The sequence below is a fragment of the Rhipicephalus microplus genome, chromosome 2 (genome assembly GCF_043290135.1).
Source record: "Rhipicephalus microplus isolate Deutch F79 chromosome 2, USDA_Rmic, whole genome shotgun sequence".
Taxonomy (NCBI): Eukaryota; Metazoa; Arthropoda; class Arachnida; order Ixodida; family Ixodidae; genus Rhipicephalus; species Rhipicephalus microplus.
In genome coordinates this window covers 291,133,028-291,145,568 of record NC_134701.1, presented here as the reverse complement: position 1 = coordinate 291,145,568, position 12,541 = coordinate 291,133,028, and the positions used below count along the sequence as shown (strand labels likewise).

Genomic DNA, 12,541 nt, shown 5'->3' with positions numbered 1-12,541 from the left:
TTTGAGTCAAAGGGCTGTGCAAATATTTGAATGCTTTGAGTATTCAAATGAATTTCACAGTATTCAAATTTTCTCAATTCAAAATTAAATTATTCAGAAATTGAAGTACAATAGATTCCCTGTAATACAAACTCGAAGGGACCACCATAATTTGTTAGTCCTGTCAGGAGTTCGTCTTATCAAAGGTGCCCCAAGAAACCAAATGCTAACATGCCAAGTACGCCCAAATATCTTGCTTAAAAACACGGAGTGGAGTATATAGTAAAACCTCATTTATTTGAACTCGGTTACTTCAAAAGCCCACTTAATTCGAAATATTTTTGCGGTCCTGTATTTGGTAATGTAAGTCTGAGCAGATCATTTGAAGCGGCAGTCAGCACAGGTCCGGTTCATTTGAAAACTTTAGGTGCCATGTGCCAATTCCCCATCTTGATTGCGCCGCACCGCAAAAACGACAGCCCTTAGGAGCCACACGACAATGCATTGTAGTGATACTAATGAGTAGCAACTTAAGTGACCCAGCCTCACTACTTACAGAGCAGAAAAAGATAAAAAAATCGCAGCATATCCACAGAGCGAATGATGATGAGTGGGGTGAAGCGTTCTTCAGCCCGTCCGTGCGTCAGTCCATCTTTCTGTTTGTTGTGTAGTCTGCCTGTCTGTCTGTCTGTGCGTCCATCTAGTGAACACTCTAGTACCGCCATCTCGCATCCCCTGTGGCACATACCCGCTTCGCGCGTCCCTCCACCTGTTCCTCCCGTTGGTCTGTCTGCAAGTCTGTCTGTTTGTCCATGCATCCCTCTGTGCGTCCATCTAGTGAACACTCCAAGTACCACCATCTCCCCTCTCGCATCCCCTGTGGCACATACTCGCTCTAGAGCGAGTATGTGCCACCGGTGGCTACGTAGGACATCGGAGGATGGACAGACCCCACGCCTTGAAGACCAACTCCGGCGATTTTTTGACCATGTCAGGATAATGGTGCTTTTATGCTTCTTAGACACTCTTCTCACGCACCCGATAACTGAAATGCTAGAAAAAATTGACAATAATTTTTAATTACTGAAAAACCATATTAGTAAAACTGAAACCCAACCGAGTGCACTTCTACTTGTGACGTAAAGATTTGCTGATGCTGGCGGAACCTGCCTGATTGCACATTAATGCCCACCAGATGGCACTACTTGTCCACGTCGTCAGCGGCGATCGGCTAAAACGCTTGCGCTGTTATGGTGAATATATGGCGAAATGTGTGTGGCTCATCGCGCAACACCACTTGGCATCTATCGCACGCCCACCAACACGGAAAAGGAAATTGCACGCTTAACCAAGGAAGCACCGGCCAAACCCACACAATTCATAGCAGGCAAGCAGACGCTGCACTGGTACACCAGTTTGTCACTTCCGCCAAGCAAAACTCTGAGTCACACACACAATGTTTCCACTAATTCTGGCAAGCGAGGTAGCCCCGCCGCCGTGGTTTAGTGGCTAAAGTACTCGGCCGCTGACCCGCAGGTCGCGGTATGAAATCCTGGCTGTGGCGGCTGCATTTCCAATGAAGGCGGAAACGTTGTAGGCCCGTGTGCTCAGATTTGGGTGTACGTCAAAGAACCCCAGGTTGTCCAAATTTCCAGAGCCCTCTACTACAGCGTCTCTCATAATCATATGGTGGTTTTGGGACGTTAAACCCCACAAATCAATCATCAATCAATGGCAAGCGAAATGAGCGCTTTGAGGCAAGCTATAAAATTCATTTTAAAAGAATCTGTGAAACTCTCAAGCCTACAATTTGGTATGAATGGCACAAAGGTACAAATGAACGTAGTCAGTGAATTTTATTGAGATCCACTGACCTCGAAAAATCGCCGTAGTTGGCCTCTAAGGAGCTTCGCCCCTAAAAAAACAAAACAAAAAAAAACAAGGTGTGCTTCACTGTTACACTTTGGTGACACACTGCAGCATATCGCATGTTTTTCGCCATGTCAGCACGTCATGATTTACCCACTCTTTTTGGGATTGTAACGAAATTTAATAAAGGGTAGTATGGCAGAATTCGCGATGTATGCAAACCTCAGATTGCCGGTGGCTCCAGGAATTCATGCATTTGCACTGCTGGCGCAGTTCTTGCCTGGAATGCCTACTCTGAAAACTAAATTCAAAAGCTTCAATGATCATGTTTTCTGGGCTAAACCTATCGTGTATTCCGTAACACTGGCCATTATTAAATCCTTTATTTTACTAAAAATAATGGGTGAATGGTCACATCGTGGTGTGTTGACGAAGCGAGGAGCAGACAATATGCTGCCTGCGTGTTACTGCTGTATTGCAGTGAAGCTTATCTTGTTTTCTGCAGGCGCGCATTTTTGTTGATTATGACAGTGCTTTCTATCTTTTTTTTTTTCCCTAGCAGCAACAAGGCCTTCTGTTCCTCTGTGTTTGCGGCAAAATTTAGGCAGGTATTGCGGGAAAACATAATCCTTGAAGCCACAAACTAGCCGGCACTGCAAACGATCAGCCCTGATTACTTCCAATATTTGCATGTTCCTTGCATCCCACTTTTTAGTGCTATTAAGGGGGCGGACTGGTTTTGGGACCGATAAGTAACAAAAATAATCATTTTTTTATAATTGACATATTTGGTTCCTGCAAGTATTTTTCCATCTTACTGCAAACTTTAACCCACCAGGAAGAGGTCGTCTTGTCATTCTGACTGTCCAGATTCTTGGCGCTAGGACAATGCAGAACCTGGGAAAAATGGGAACCTACTTTGAGGCTTCTTTGTAAGTTGCCAGTACCTGTGTCCGAAGCTCTACTACCAATTTATGAGTGCTTTTATGAGCATTGCAAAACATGCACATCGCAGGGATTTCACTGCTGCACCAACTGCGCTGAAGTGTGCCAAATCAGGTTTACTGTGCCATCCTGATAATATCAACGAAAATTGCATTAAACTGTGCCAAAGTCGGATTTCAGAGCGTCTATCACTGGCAATAGCTATGCTGGCACTCAGAACATGTGTGTCTTGTTCTCGGGGCCACCAAAGTCACAATCGCGTGCCTAAAATTATTCCACTGAATTAACTGTGGCTTAGGGAAGGGAGCTTTGGCTTCTCGCCCACGTGGTACGATAGTCAATACTGCTAGCTAATACATCGTCGACGGCCGAGACGCCCATCAAAATAAAAAAAATCACTTTTGGCTAACTCGTGCATCGCAAGATAAAAAAAAAGTGAGGGAAGCAACATGCAACACCTTGACGCCACGATCTTCCTGGTTGTGCCACGTGCTGCGCAGAGCCTTAGGCCTAATGAGTCGCTTGGCAACAACCGGCATCCACACAGCACCCAGCCTAGGCGCAGAAGAGGCAGCAGCGAGGAGACATCTACTCTGTGAGGTGGCCCTATCGCTCGCCGCACACAGCAGCTTACTGAGCGATCGGCGTCCACCGCCCCGAGTGGTGTCATGTTGCCCCGGCGTCGAGCCGCAATACAAGACAGCAATGACGCCCGGCTCCCTGAGTCCAAAAGAGATAGAAGCTATTTACAGACCATCGGACCACCCACGAGGCTTCCGTACTCACTCGCTTCGGGCCTAGCCTACGATCCATGTGCTCTAGGCCTTACTCACCGCAGGATGCAGACTGCATGGCTCTCGTGCCAATGGAACAACGTTCTTAAAAAAACGAATCAAACAACAAAAAAATCACTTGCGAGCAAAAAAAAATAAATACTCATCCTGTCGACAAGTTCAAACACGTCACAAAACGATTTCCTCGCTTCTCAACAAAGCACACTGCTGACGCTAGCAATGAAGTCACCCCTAGGCCTATTCCTCCTCAACTCTATCAAAAGCTTGTACCGAACCGCGAAAACTGTCGGCCGATACTCCAAGGGCCCCACGTTGAGCGCCACTGTTGGGTTTTTGAAATGGCGAGCGCGCGCCACGCCACGCTTTTGGAGTGAAAGGACACAGCAGACGCGGTCGGTACAAACCAAAGAACACATATACATTTATTTACCTAATTTCAGAACGACGATATCGACCGCCGAATCAATACATCAAACGTTACGAACACACTAGGCCATCTGCTCCATAACATTACCATACACTCCATGACAAACACAATAACACGACAAACACACGGTAACCTGACAAAACACAATAACACACCCAAGGCGGCGTCGCCAACGCTTGACTTACCACAAGGGCCCCGATGCGCAAGCCCGCGGTGCCACGCGCCGAGGATCCACACTAGAGACAACAGTTCGTGGCAAGCACCACGCGCAGAAGAGGCTCACTCAACTCTCGCCCGCCACCAAAGCTTGCCTTCCGCCAAGGGTCACCGCCGGCACTACACCATGATGATGATAGTGGTGCTCAACACGAACACGCCACCTACCGCCCGGTGGTTGTAACACGAAATGCGACTTTTGGGCGAGAGACGTGCGCCACGCAGCGCAAACAACTTTACAGGGGGTGTCAGCACCCCCACAACATTTGCCAGAATCAGAGAAGAGAGAAAGCAGCTGCAGTGTGCGACTAATATTTGTAACTCCACTCTTCAGGGGGGACACGGGTTGTGGAGACCGAAAAACCGCAAAATAACACGTTTTTTTATTGCATTTTTGAAATCTACAGCTACTAGTGCACTTACATCGTGAATTTCATGCCTATAATATCATTATTTTAGCCACTAAGCCCCTTCATACGGCGCTTTCTAGCTAAATCTGAGCCGAAATCGACGTTGAAATTGCACATTTTTCGTGACGCACCCCTGCCCTTTCATGTGTGCCAGCGCGGCCCGCTTGGTCTCATTTGAGAGAGCCGTTTTTCGCCTTCAAATTTCCGCCAGAATGGGTCCGTTCAACCATTGGCAGATTATAAAATGAGCGGCAAAAAGAAGTATCAGAGCGCCTTCCTATTCGCTACTTTGCGCACGTGAGTTGAGCTTGCCTCCCTATTGGTGGAGGCTCCTAGCTTCGTCTGCTCTGGGTATTGAGGCGCGCGTCCATGCGCGCCATTTTGTTTCTGCATCAGTGGAGAAGCTTCACGATGTCAAATCCTGAGCGCAAATTACGCTCGCGGCACAAGTTTGGTGCAAAAAAGGTGCGAAGTACGCTAGTAGTGAATTTCAAGAAGTGCTCCGTGATACAGCAAAACCTCCGAGACGCTACACTCTCCGCGAGCCATGTCGAAGTCGTCGACGCTACCACGGAAGGCCTAGCTACCACATCAGTTGTCACGGAGCCTGTGCAAAGTCCGTCAGCCGCAGAGCCTTCGAGCAGCGGTCGCGTGCGTCTAGATACTATCTATTGGCAACAATCTGACTTGGAAGAGGAGCGAGCTAAAGCTGAAGATAGGTTATCGGAGTTGTCGTCCGCTGCAGCGACGGAGCAGAAACGTGCATTCGTGGTTGACGGTGCCGATGAAGCAGCTCGGCCGCCTGATGGAACCACGTTCACAATTATAGATTTGGACACACTGAACAGCGCTTTGTTGGCATTTGCAAAGTGCAAGGCATGCAACGGAGAACTGCAGATTGTCCGCAGCGACCGGGAATTCGGACTCACCGTGAAGTTGCGTTTTGTGTGTTCGACCTGTGGGGAGACTGCGTCATTGTGGAGCTCGCCGCGCGTACATAGCGATGAACACATGAAACCTTTTGCTGTGAAGGTTTTGGTCGCGCATGCCATGAAGGCAACGGGGAACAGACAGACCGCACTGATTGATATGTTCTCGTTGATAGGCATCAGCTGTTGGGGTCTTCACACAAAAACGTGGCAACACTACGTGAAGACGAAGTTGGCACCCGCGGCCGATCGTGCTGCGCGCAATTTGACAAGCGACTGCGCGCGGTTGGTTCGCGAACTTTACGCTGAACTTAATATAGGCCACATGGGAAACATCGAGGTGTCATTTGATGGGTCATGGATGACTCGCGGTCATTCGTCGCATACCGGTCTCGGCACCGTCATAGAATTGTTCAGCGGGCTGGTGCTTGACTTCAGTGTTTTGAGCAACTTTTGTGCTGGATGCGAGTCGGGCCCAAAGGAAGGTGACCCTTCTTATGCAGCGTGGAAGGAACATCACCAGTGTCAGAAAAACAGGGACAAGAAGGCTGGGGAAATGGAGGTTGAGGCTGCCCTCATCCTCTTCAGGAGGTCAGGAGGTCACTTGAGCGGCACAACCTGCGCTATACCACAGTGCTTTGCGACGGGGACAGCCGCAGTTACCTTGCGCTACAAGAAGATAAGGTTTATGAGTATATCCAGGTCAAAAAAGATGACTGCATTAATCATGTCCAAAAGCGTATGGGCACTGTTTTGCGCAACTTGATTGCAAAACACAAAGGCCCTGGCCGCAGCCACATGGCTGAAAAGGATCGACGGCGCACGGCAGCATCAGTCAAGAAGCAACAAGCAACAGAGAACATGCACCAGTCCCTGAAAAAGCGCCACACAGTGACTCATAGTCAAAAGGACTACATGCCCGGTGCATACTGAGCATTTTCAAGTGCAGCTATGTAAATGAATGCGTTTTATTCCTTTTTCTCAGTTTTCTGAAAACATGCTTTTTGGTGACTTTACAAGTTTGTCGGGTCGTTATCTTGGAATCTAGAACAGGTAGAGCAATAATTTTTTCATTAACGTGAAGCCCAATCTGTGTATTGCAAAGTGCTGAGAGCAGAATTTCCATTTTCTGTCCATATAAATTTAGAAGGTATTAAATTTCTTCGTATGTGATAGCCATGTCATGACTCCTCAACTTTCAACATCTGCAGAATCACTAGTTTTTCTTTAATTTGAAATCTGCTTGCAGCATTGCACTGATTCCTAATTGCACTGTCTAGCTATGCAATAATATTTACTTTTTGATAAGTACTTTCTTTTCTATTGTCTTTGAAAACAATAGAGTGGCAGCATTGTGTGTCTTCTAAATTAATTGACCTACAATGAAAATTTTTGCATCTTTGAAATCAGCAGGAGAAACTACACAAGCATGTTTATTTTCGTCGTGTTTGGTCCACAAATACAGAAAATATCTCCACACACCATGTCCCCTCTTAATGGAAGAATTCAAATTTTTCCGGCAGTCGGTGAATTTCGAAAACAAGACACTCCTTTACTGACTACCTGGAAAAAGTGTTGTGGGGCCCCTTTAATAGCTGCTGTATTGCATTGGCATATTAAACTTGATGAGTCAGTTAAAAAAAAGTGATTGCATTACCATGTGACAAAAATTTTGGGGGTAAGTGGTCGCTGTTAGAAGCCCTCTTTTCACCCAGTTCTATTACACTTTCACAGCAGCATCCCGTTGTCGTGCTGCTGCGGCTGCCTATTCCCAACCAAATGTGAGCCAGGCCTTCTCGGAGTTCCTCCCTTCTCACGTCCTTTCTGGTGCCGCTCCACTGCCAGGAGATACAAGCCAGTGCCCCACAGGCATTGTGAGAACAGCTCACAGTGACCTTCTCACATCTTCGTTCAGCAGTCCAGGCTTTGTGCCAGCTGCTGAGCAGATGCTTCGGAATCGCACACTTGCAGAGCCCATGGTGATTCCCATCGACGTGGAACCTGTGCCCCTGGCTCAATCTTTGTCCTACGAGTGCCAGCATATGCTGGCGGATGCCGCTTGCGTGGCTGGCTATCGTGCTCGGTGTGGCTGGGGACCACGTTGGACGCTGACTCACGTGGGCAAAGCATTAAACGGAATTCTCGATGATGGTAAGCCTCTAGTTTGCATTCTGGCTTGGGTCATAGCCACACCAATGATCCAATACTTGCACACTCACTGCTGAGTAATGCTTTTGTTATTTTAGGAAGACCTTGGGAGATGTGGGTCCTATAAACCTTTTTTAAATTTTTGGCTCAATCTGAACTAAACCCCACTATATGAGGTAGTTTTTTCATGCTGATTGCAAATCTGCAATTTATTTTACTGCGAAAGCTGTTATGAGGTCACTTTTCGGGTCACGCGCCGTTGCATGTTGTTCGCCGCCGCCGCCAGTGTCTGTAACCACATCGCGCGAAATTAGAAAAAAACCTTGCACCAATGGCACAGTGGGGCTCGGACCCAGGTCCGCTGGGTGCCAGCCCAGTATTCTACCACTGAGCTACACCGGTGTTTGTGACTTGTTGGCAGGCTTGATGTCGGGAAAGCAATCGTGTTAATACGACTTATAAAGCGTTTAAAAACAGCGAAAGAACAACTAGTCGTCGCACAATGCGATTAGCATAACGAGTGGGCCGTCCAATGCTCCAACCCATTACAAAAGCTTGTTCTTGTTTCCCTATAAACTGTGGCACATACCCACTACAGCCATAATTTCTCATCGTCATCAGCCACTGCATGGACAATTGGCACAAAATTTCTTGCAAGTGTTTAGCAGTCGCCGACCGATTTTTCGGACTCCAAAAAATTCGGACTTGTTGGATATTTCGGACTTCGAAAGTGCACTATCAGGGTTCCCATAGGGTTAATGCATTTTTTCGACCAATTTTTCGGACGAATTCGCCCCCAAAAGTTGGATTTTTTGGATTCCCCCCCCGAAAGTTGGAAGACGCGCAAGACGGGATGCAGCGACCGACAAACAACCAGGAAAATAAAATCGCAGCCATCTTGGCCGCATCAGCCAATGGGAAGTGAGAAACGGGGGGCACGCCTGGCGCATGTGCATTCCAGCCATTGAGTGATTGGGAAGGGGGCTTCGGAAAAGGGGTGAGGGCAGCCGTTCCGTTCATGTGACACCATTTTGAAGGTTGGCGAAATGCGCACAAAGAAATCGGCTTCAAAACGGCAGCGCCTGTGTGAAGTTCGAACAAATTTTACCTTTCGCGGGGTGTTTCGTGACTCCTGTGGTGACTATATAACAAATTTTAACCTATTTATTGATGGAATTTAGCGTTCACAATTTCAGAACACGTATGTATAGGAACAAAAATTTAAAAAATTGGACTTTCGAAAAATTGACTTTTTGGTCATTTTTCACCATTTTAGAACCGCATACCCCCTTAATAAATTTCTAGCAATGCATACAATGGAGATGTTAGGAATACTGTTTAAATCTGCAGAGGGGACAGGGGGGTAGGCAGAAATATTCTTCAGGTGGGGCTCCTCCTTAAACAGTAGGGGAGGTGGATGTGGTCCAGTTTCATTTTATGCTTATATGCCATGGCAAAAAAAAACTATGGAAAGGGGGCATTGGCCCAGTGTGGCAACCCTGGCTACAACACTGAAACGGGGCACTACCACCTATTGCAGTCATGGTAGATCATTCCACACCAAACGTGTTGGACACTGTACTCAACCATCTTCAGTTATAGAATGATAGCTAAGAACTTCCCGACATTGCCGCAATCGTTCTTGCAAGCTATCTTCTTATGAAAAAAAAAATTGTGTTTTATACGGTCTGAATATCATAGCTGGAGGCTAAATCTATTCTGCTGAAAAAATTGTGCAGAATAAAATACTGTATGAAATGCCTTTAAAAAAAACCTAATCTTGTTGATAAAAAAAAGTGCCGCCATATCCACGAAGTGAATGATGATGAGTGGGCGAAGCTCCGGAGGTAAACCTGGTAAACCATGAATCCTCTGTACATTTTGCCCACTCGATTTTATTACATCGCTCCCCCTAGCGTACGTCGCCGCACTAAATCGAACGATTGCCTTCAACCAATGACACGCGCCATATGTGACATCATTCCTATTTTATAAGATCTCGCGTCTTTCATCAACTACAAGTACCGCTTTCTAGTTTATAACATCTTGCATCTTTTCATCATCAGCTACAAGTACCACCATCTAGTAAACACTACAAGAACTAAACGAGAGGTGGCTACATACAGGAGACGGTACCGCCATCTAGTGAACACTGCAAGAACTAAACTAGAGGTGGCTACATACAGGGGACGGTACCGCCATCTAGTGAACACTGCAAGAACTAAACTAGAGGTAGCTACATACAGGGGACGCACAGCCCACGCCCTAAGGAGCTTCGCCCCTAAAACAAAACACGCTTCTTCATTGGAGCCCGTTGGCAGCATCTATTTGGTGTCACGATGTGCTTTTGGGTTAGTTGCATCGCCAATGTTTGGTTGTTTTTAGTTAGCTTTACACATTTCTTCAGGTCTTTGATGAGGGCGAGTGATAGAGTAGTTTGCTCCCGTGCCATGGGCCGCAGATGATGCCCCCCACAGACCCATTATTAGCATTTATACTACCAGCTTCATCTTCGCTCTCTTGTCTTGCAGAATTACTGAATTGATTCTTGCACATATGTTACAAATTGTGCTCGTGAGTGTGAAATAGCAGTGCTCGGAACGCTGTCACCATAGGTCCACAAATTGATGTGCACTGCAGAAGTACTGCCTGGGTAACCCGCACGGTGATCTGTGTTTATGGTGCTCGACTGCTCACCCGCAGGTCACGGAATCGAATCCCAGCCACGGCAGCCCTATTTTCAATCGAGGCAAAAATGCTCAAAACCCGTGTATACAGATCTAGGTGCATGTTAAAGCACCCCAGGTGATCAGAACTTCTGGAGCCATTCACTATGGCGTCTCTTATAATCATTTGGTGGTTTTTGAATATTAAAGGCCAACAATATTACTAAGTATTAAGTCGTTCTCCGACTAGTCATCCTGATGCTTAGGCGTAGCATGTAACTATCTAAAATACAAGCTCTTTTGGCTAAGTGAATAAATTGTGTGTCAATAAGGTTAAAAAGGGAGCAAGCCAACTTCACTCTGACAGGTTGCACAACCCTAAATTGCCCTTGGAATTCAGGTGTTCTACGAAACCTGTTAAAACAACTGCATTAATGGTAGAATGAAGTGCCTCAACTAGTCATATATCTTTTTTTAGCATACTTTTTTCCCCTTACAGAATGGTAGGGCCCACTTCCATTTCTCGCGCTGCTCCTGGTTACTCGGTAATCCAAACACCGTCTTTTGGTTGTTTACCGATGAACGGAACCGTCCGCCAGCACGTGACGTGTGCACCATGGCGTTCTACACCTACCTCATAAACTAGACTATAGGTCGAATGGGAACATAAGTCGACCCTCCAACTTTAGGTGACCAAACGAAATGGGGTGTGTACAGTTTCTTGAAATCTCTGAAAACCCTTGAATTTGAAAAACAGGTTTTCAAGGCCCTTGAAGATTCTGGAATTTTTTCTCGTCCTTGAAAATCGTTGAGTTTTCTGAGCAGTGCACTCACAGATTGACATTTCAACCTCCTTAATGGGGTAGATCACTGTCGACCTGAGAAACACCTCAGTTCATAAGCAGTAATTTAACATGAGCGCACAAGGTTCTGTTTTTGCGAAACTCCACTGGGAAAAAAATTCAGTTTGTCTGTCGGTGTAGCGTAGCAATGAATGCTATCTCGATCATTCTTATAATCTCAACCACTCTTGTAAAGCCCGAAACACATGCAGCCTTTTCCCAGTGCCGCTTCCCTTGGCGTCATCGCGTCAATGCCACCAGTGAGGGTGGCAAACTAAATGAAGAGCGCCAAGGCCAGCGTCAGCTCAGCATCGCACAGTTTGTCGAAGAGAGTGAACCCGAGACCTCGCAAAACAGTGTGCAGTGTGCATCAATGTAGCAACAAGAAATAACGCTGAAAATCAGTTTCATGTCTCATTCGCAGTACTGGGGTGAAAAAAACAAATCACAGTACCGCGGAAAAGGTCCTTTTTTTTTGCTTGTAGGGCCAGCTGTTGAGGATAAGAACCAGAAACTCGATATATACGACCCCTGAGCTTGCAAGTTGTTGTGCATCTTTGAGGCCACGTATTCAGCCAATAAACTCAGGCCTGCTAACCCTATCGATGGACTTGAGTATGGAGCTCTAAAACGGTTCGAAGAAATCCTGGCCGCTTGCTGTCATAACGTCTGAAGGACAAGCTATGTCAAATACAATCGTGCCCGCTTATAACAATCCTGAGCCTGACACGGCATTCATTCACTGTATCCTGGAGTTCGTAGTGAATGAAACACAGTTTTAAAAAAATAGCGAGTGAAAACACGAAATTCTTTTCCCAAAAAAGTCCGTGACGCACTGGTTCGAAGAGCAGAAGCGATAAGGGCGGTCTCGAGTTTATTTCAAATGGCAGCGTGCTCTTCGCTGAGGCCCGTGGCATAAGCTGCATGAGACACTGGCTCCAAAGTTTCGTCATTCTCGCAATCTGATTCCTCCAAATCGCTCTTGCCACGTACTTAATTCACAATGCCCTGGTCTATGCATGGTTCCGCGGCGTCAGAATCATCATTGGCCATAATTAAACCATCGCAACAGATGTCCCACCCGCTCTTCCTGGTCTTAGTCGACGACGCGCTGCCACAAATCGCCGCCGGAGTGGTCCTGTTTGGAAGCTTGAGGCTCGGCATCGGGCTCAACGTCGGGGAAGTCGGCCTCGCGAAAACAGTTTCGCGCCCATGTAGCCGTCACCGCCCCCCATGAAATATTTACCATCTCCACAGCTGAATATCGGGACGCCTGAAGCACCAAGTTGGTTACCAGGTGGTCAACAGTTATGAGC

General features: G+C 46.8%; 1 protein-coding gene across 4 annotated transcripts in view; it reads left to right on the top strand.

Annotated features, from left to right (window-relative positions):
• The window catches only part of Nup98-96 (nuclear pore complex protein Nup98-96), a 263,228-nt gene that overhangs the window by 163,216 nt on the left and 87,471 nt on the right, over positions 1 to 12,541 (top strand). For 3 of the 4 annotated variants that reach the window (XR_005110629.2, XM_075882250.1, XM_075882252.1), the window contains one exon: positions 7,304 to 7,720. Coding sequence is in view for 3 of the 4 variants with exons in the window: in XM_075882250.1 (XP_075738365.1) it covers positions 7,304 to 7,720 (417 nt within the window). In the remaining variant the exon portion in view is untranslated. The remainder of the gene's footprint in view (positions 1 to 7,303; positions 7,721 to 12,541) is intronic. The other variant, XM_075882251.1, reaches the window with a different exon arrangement.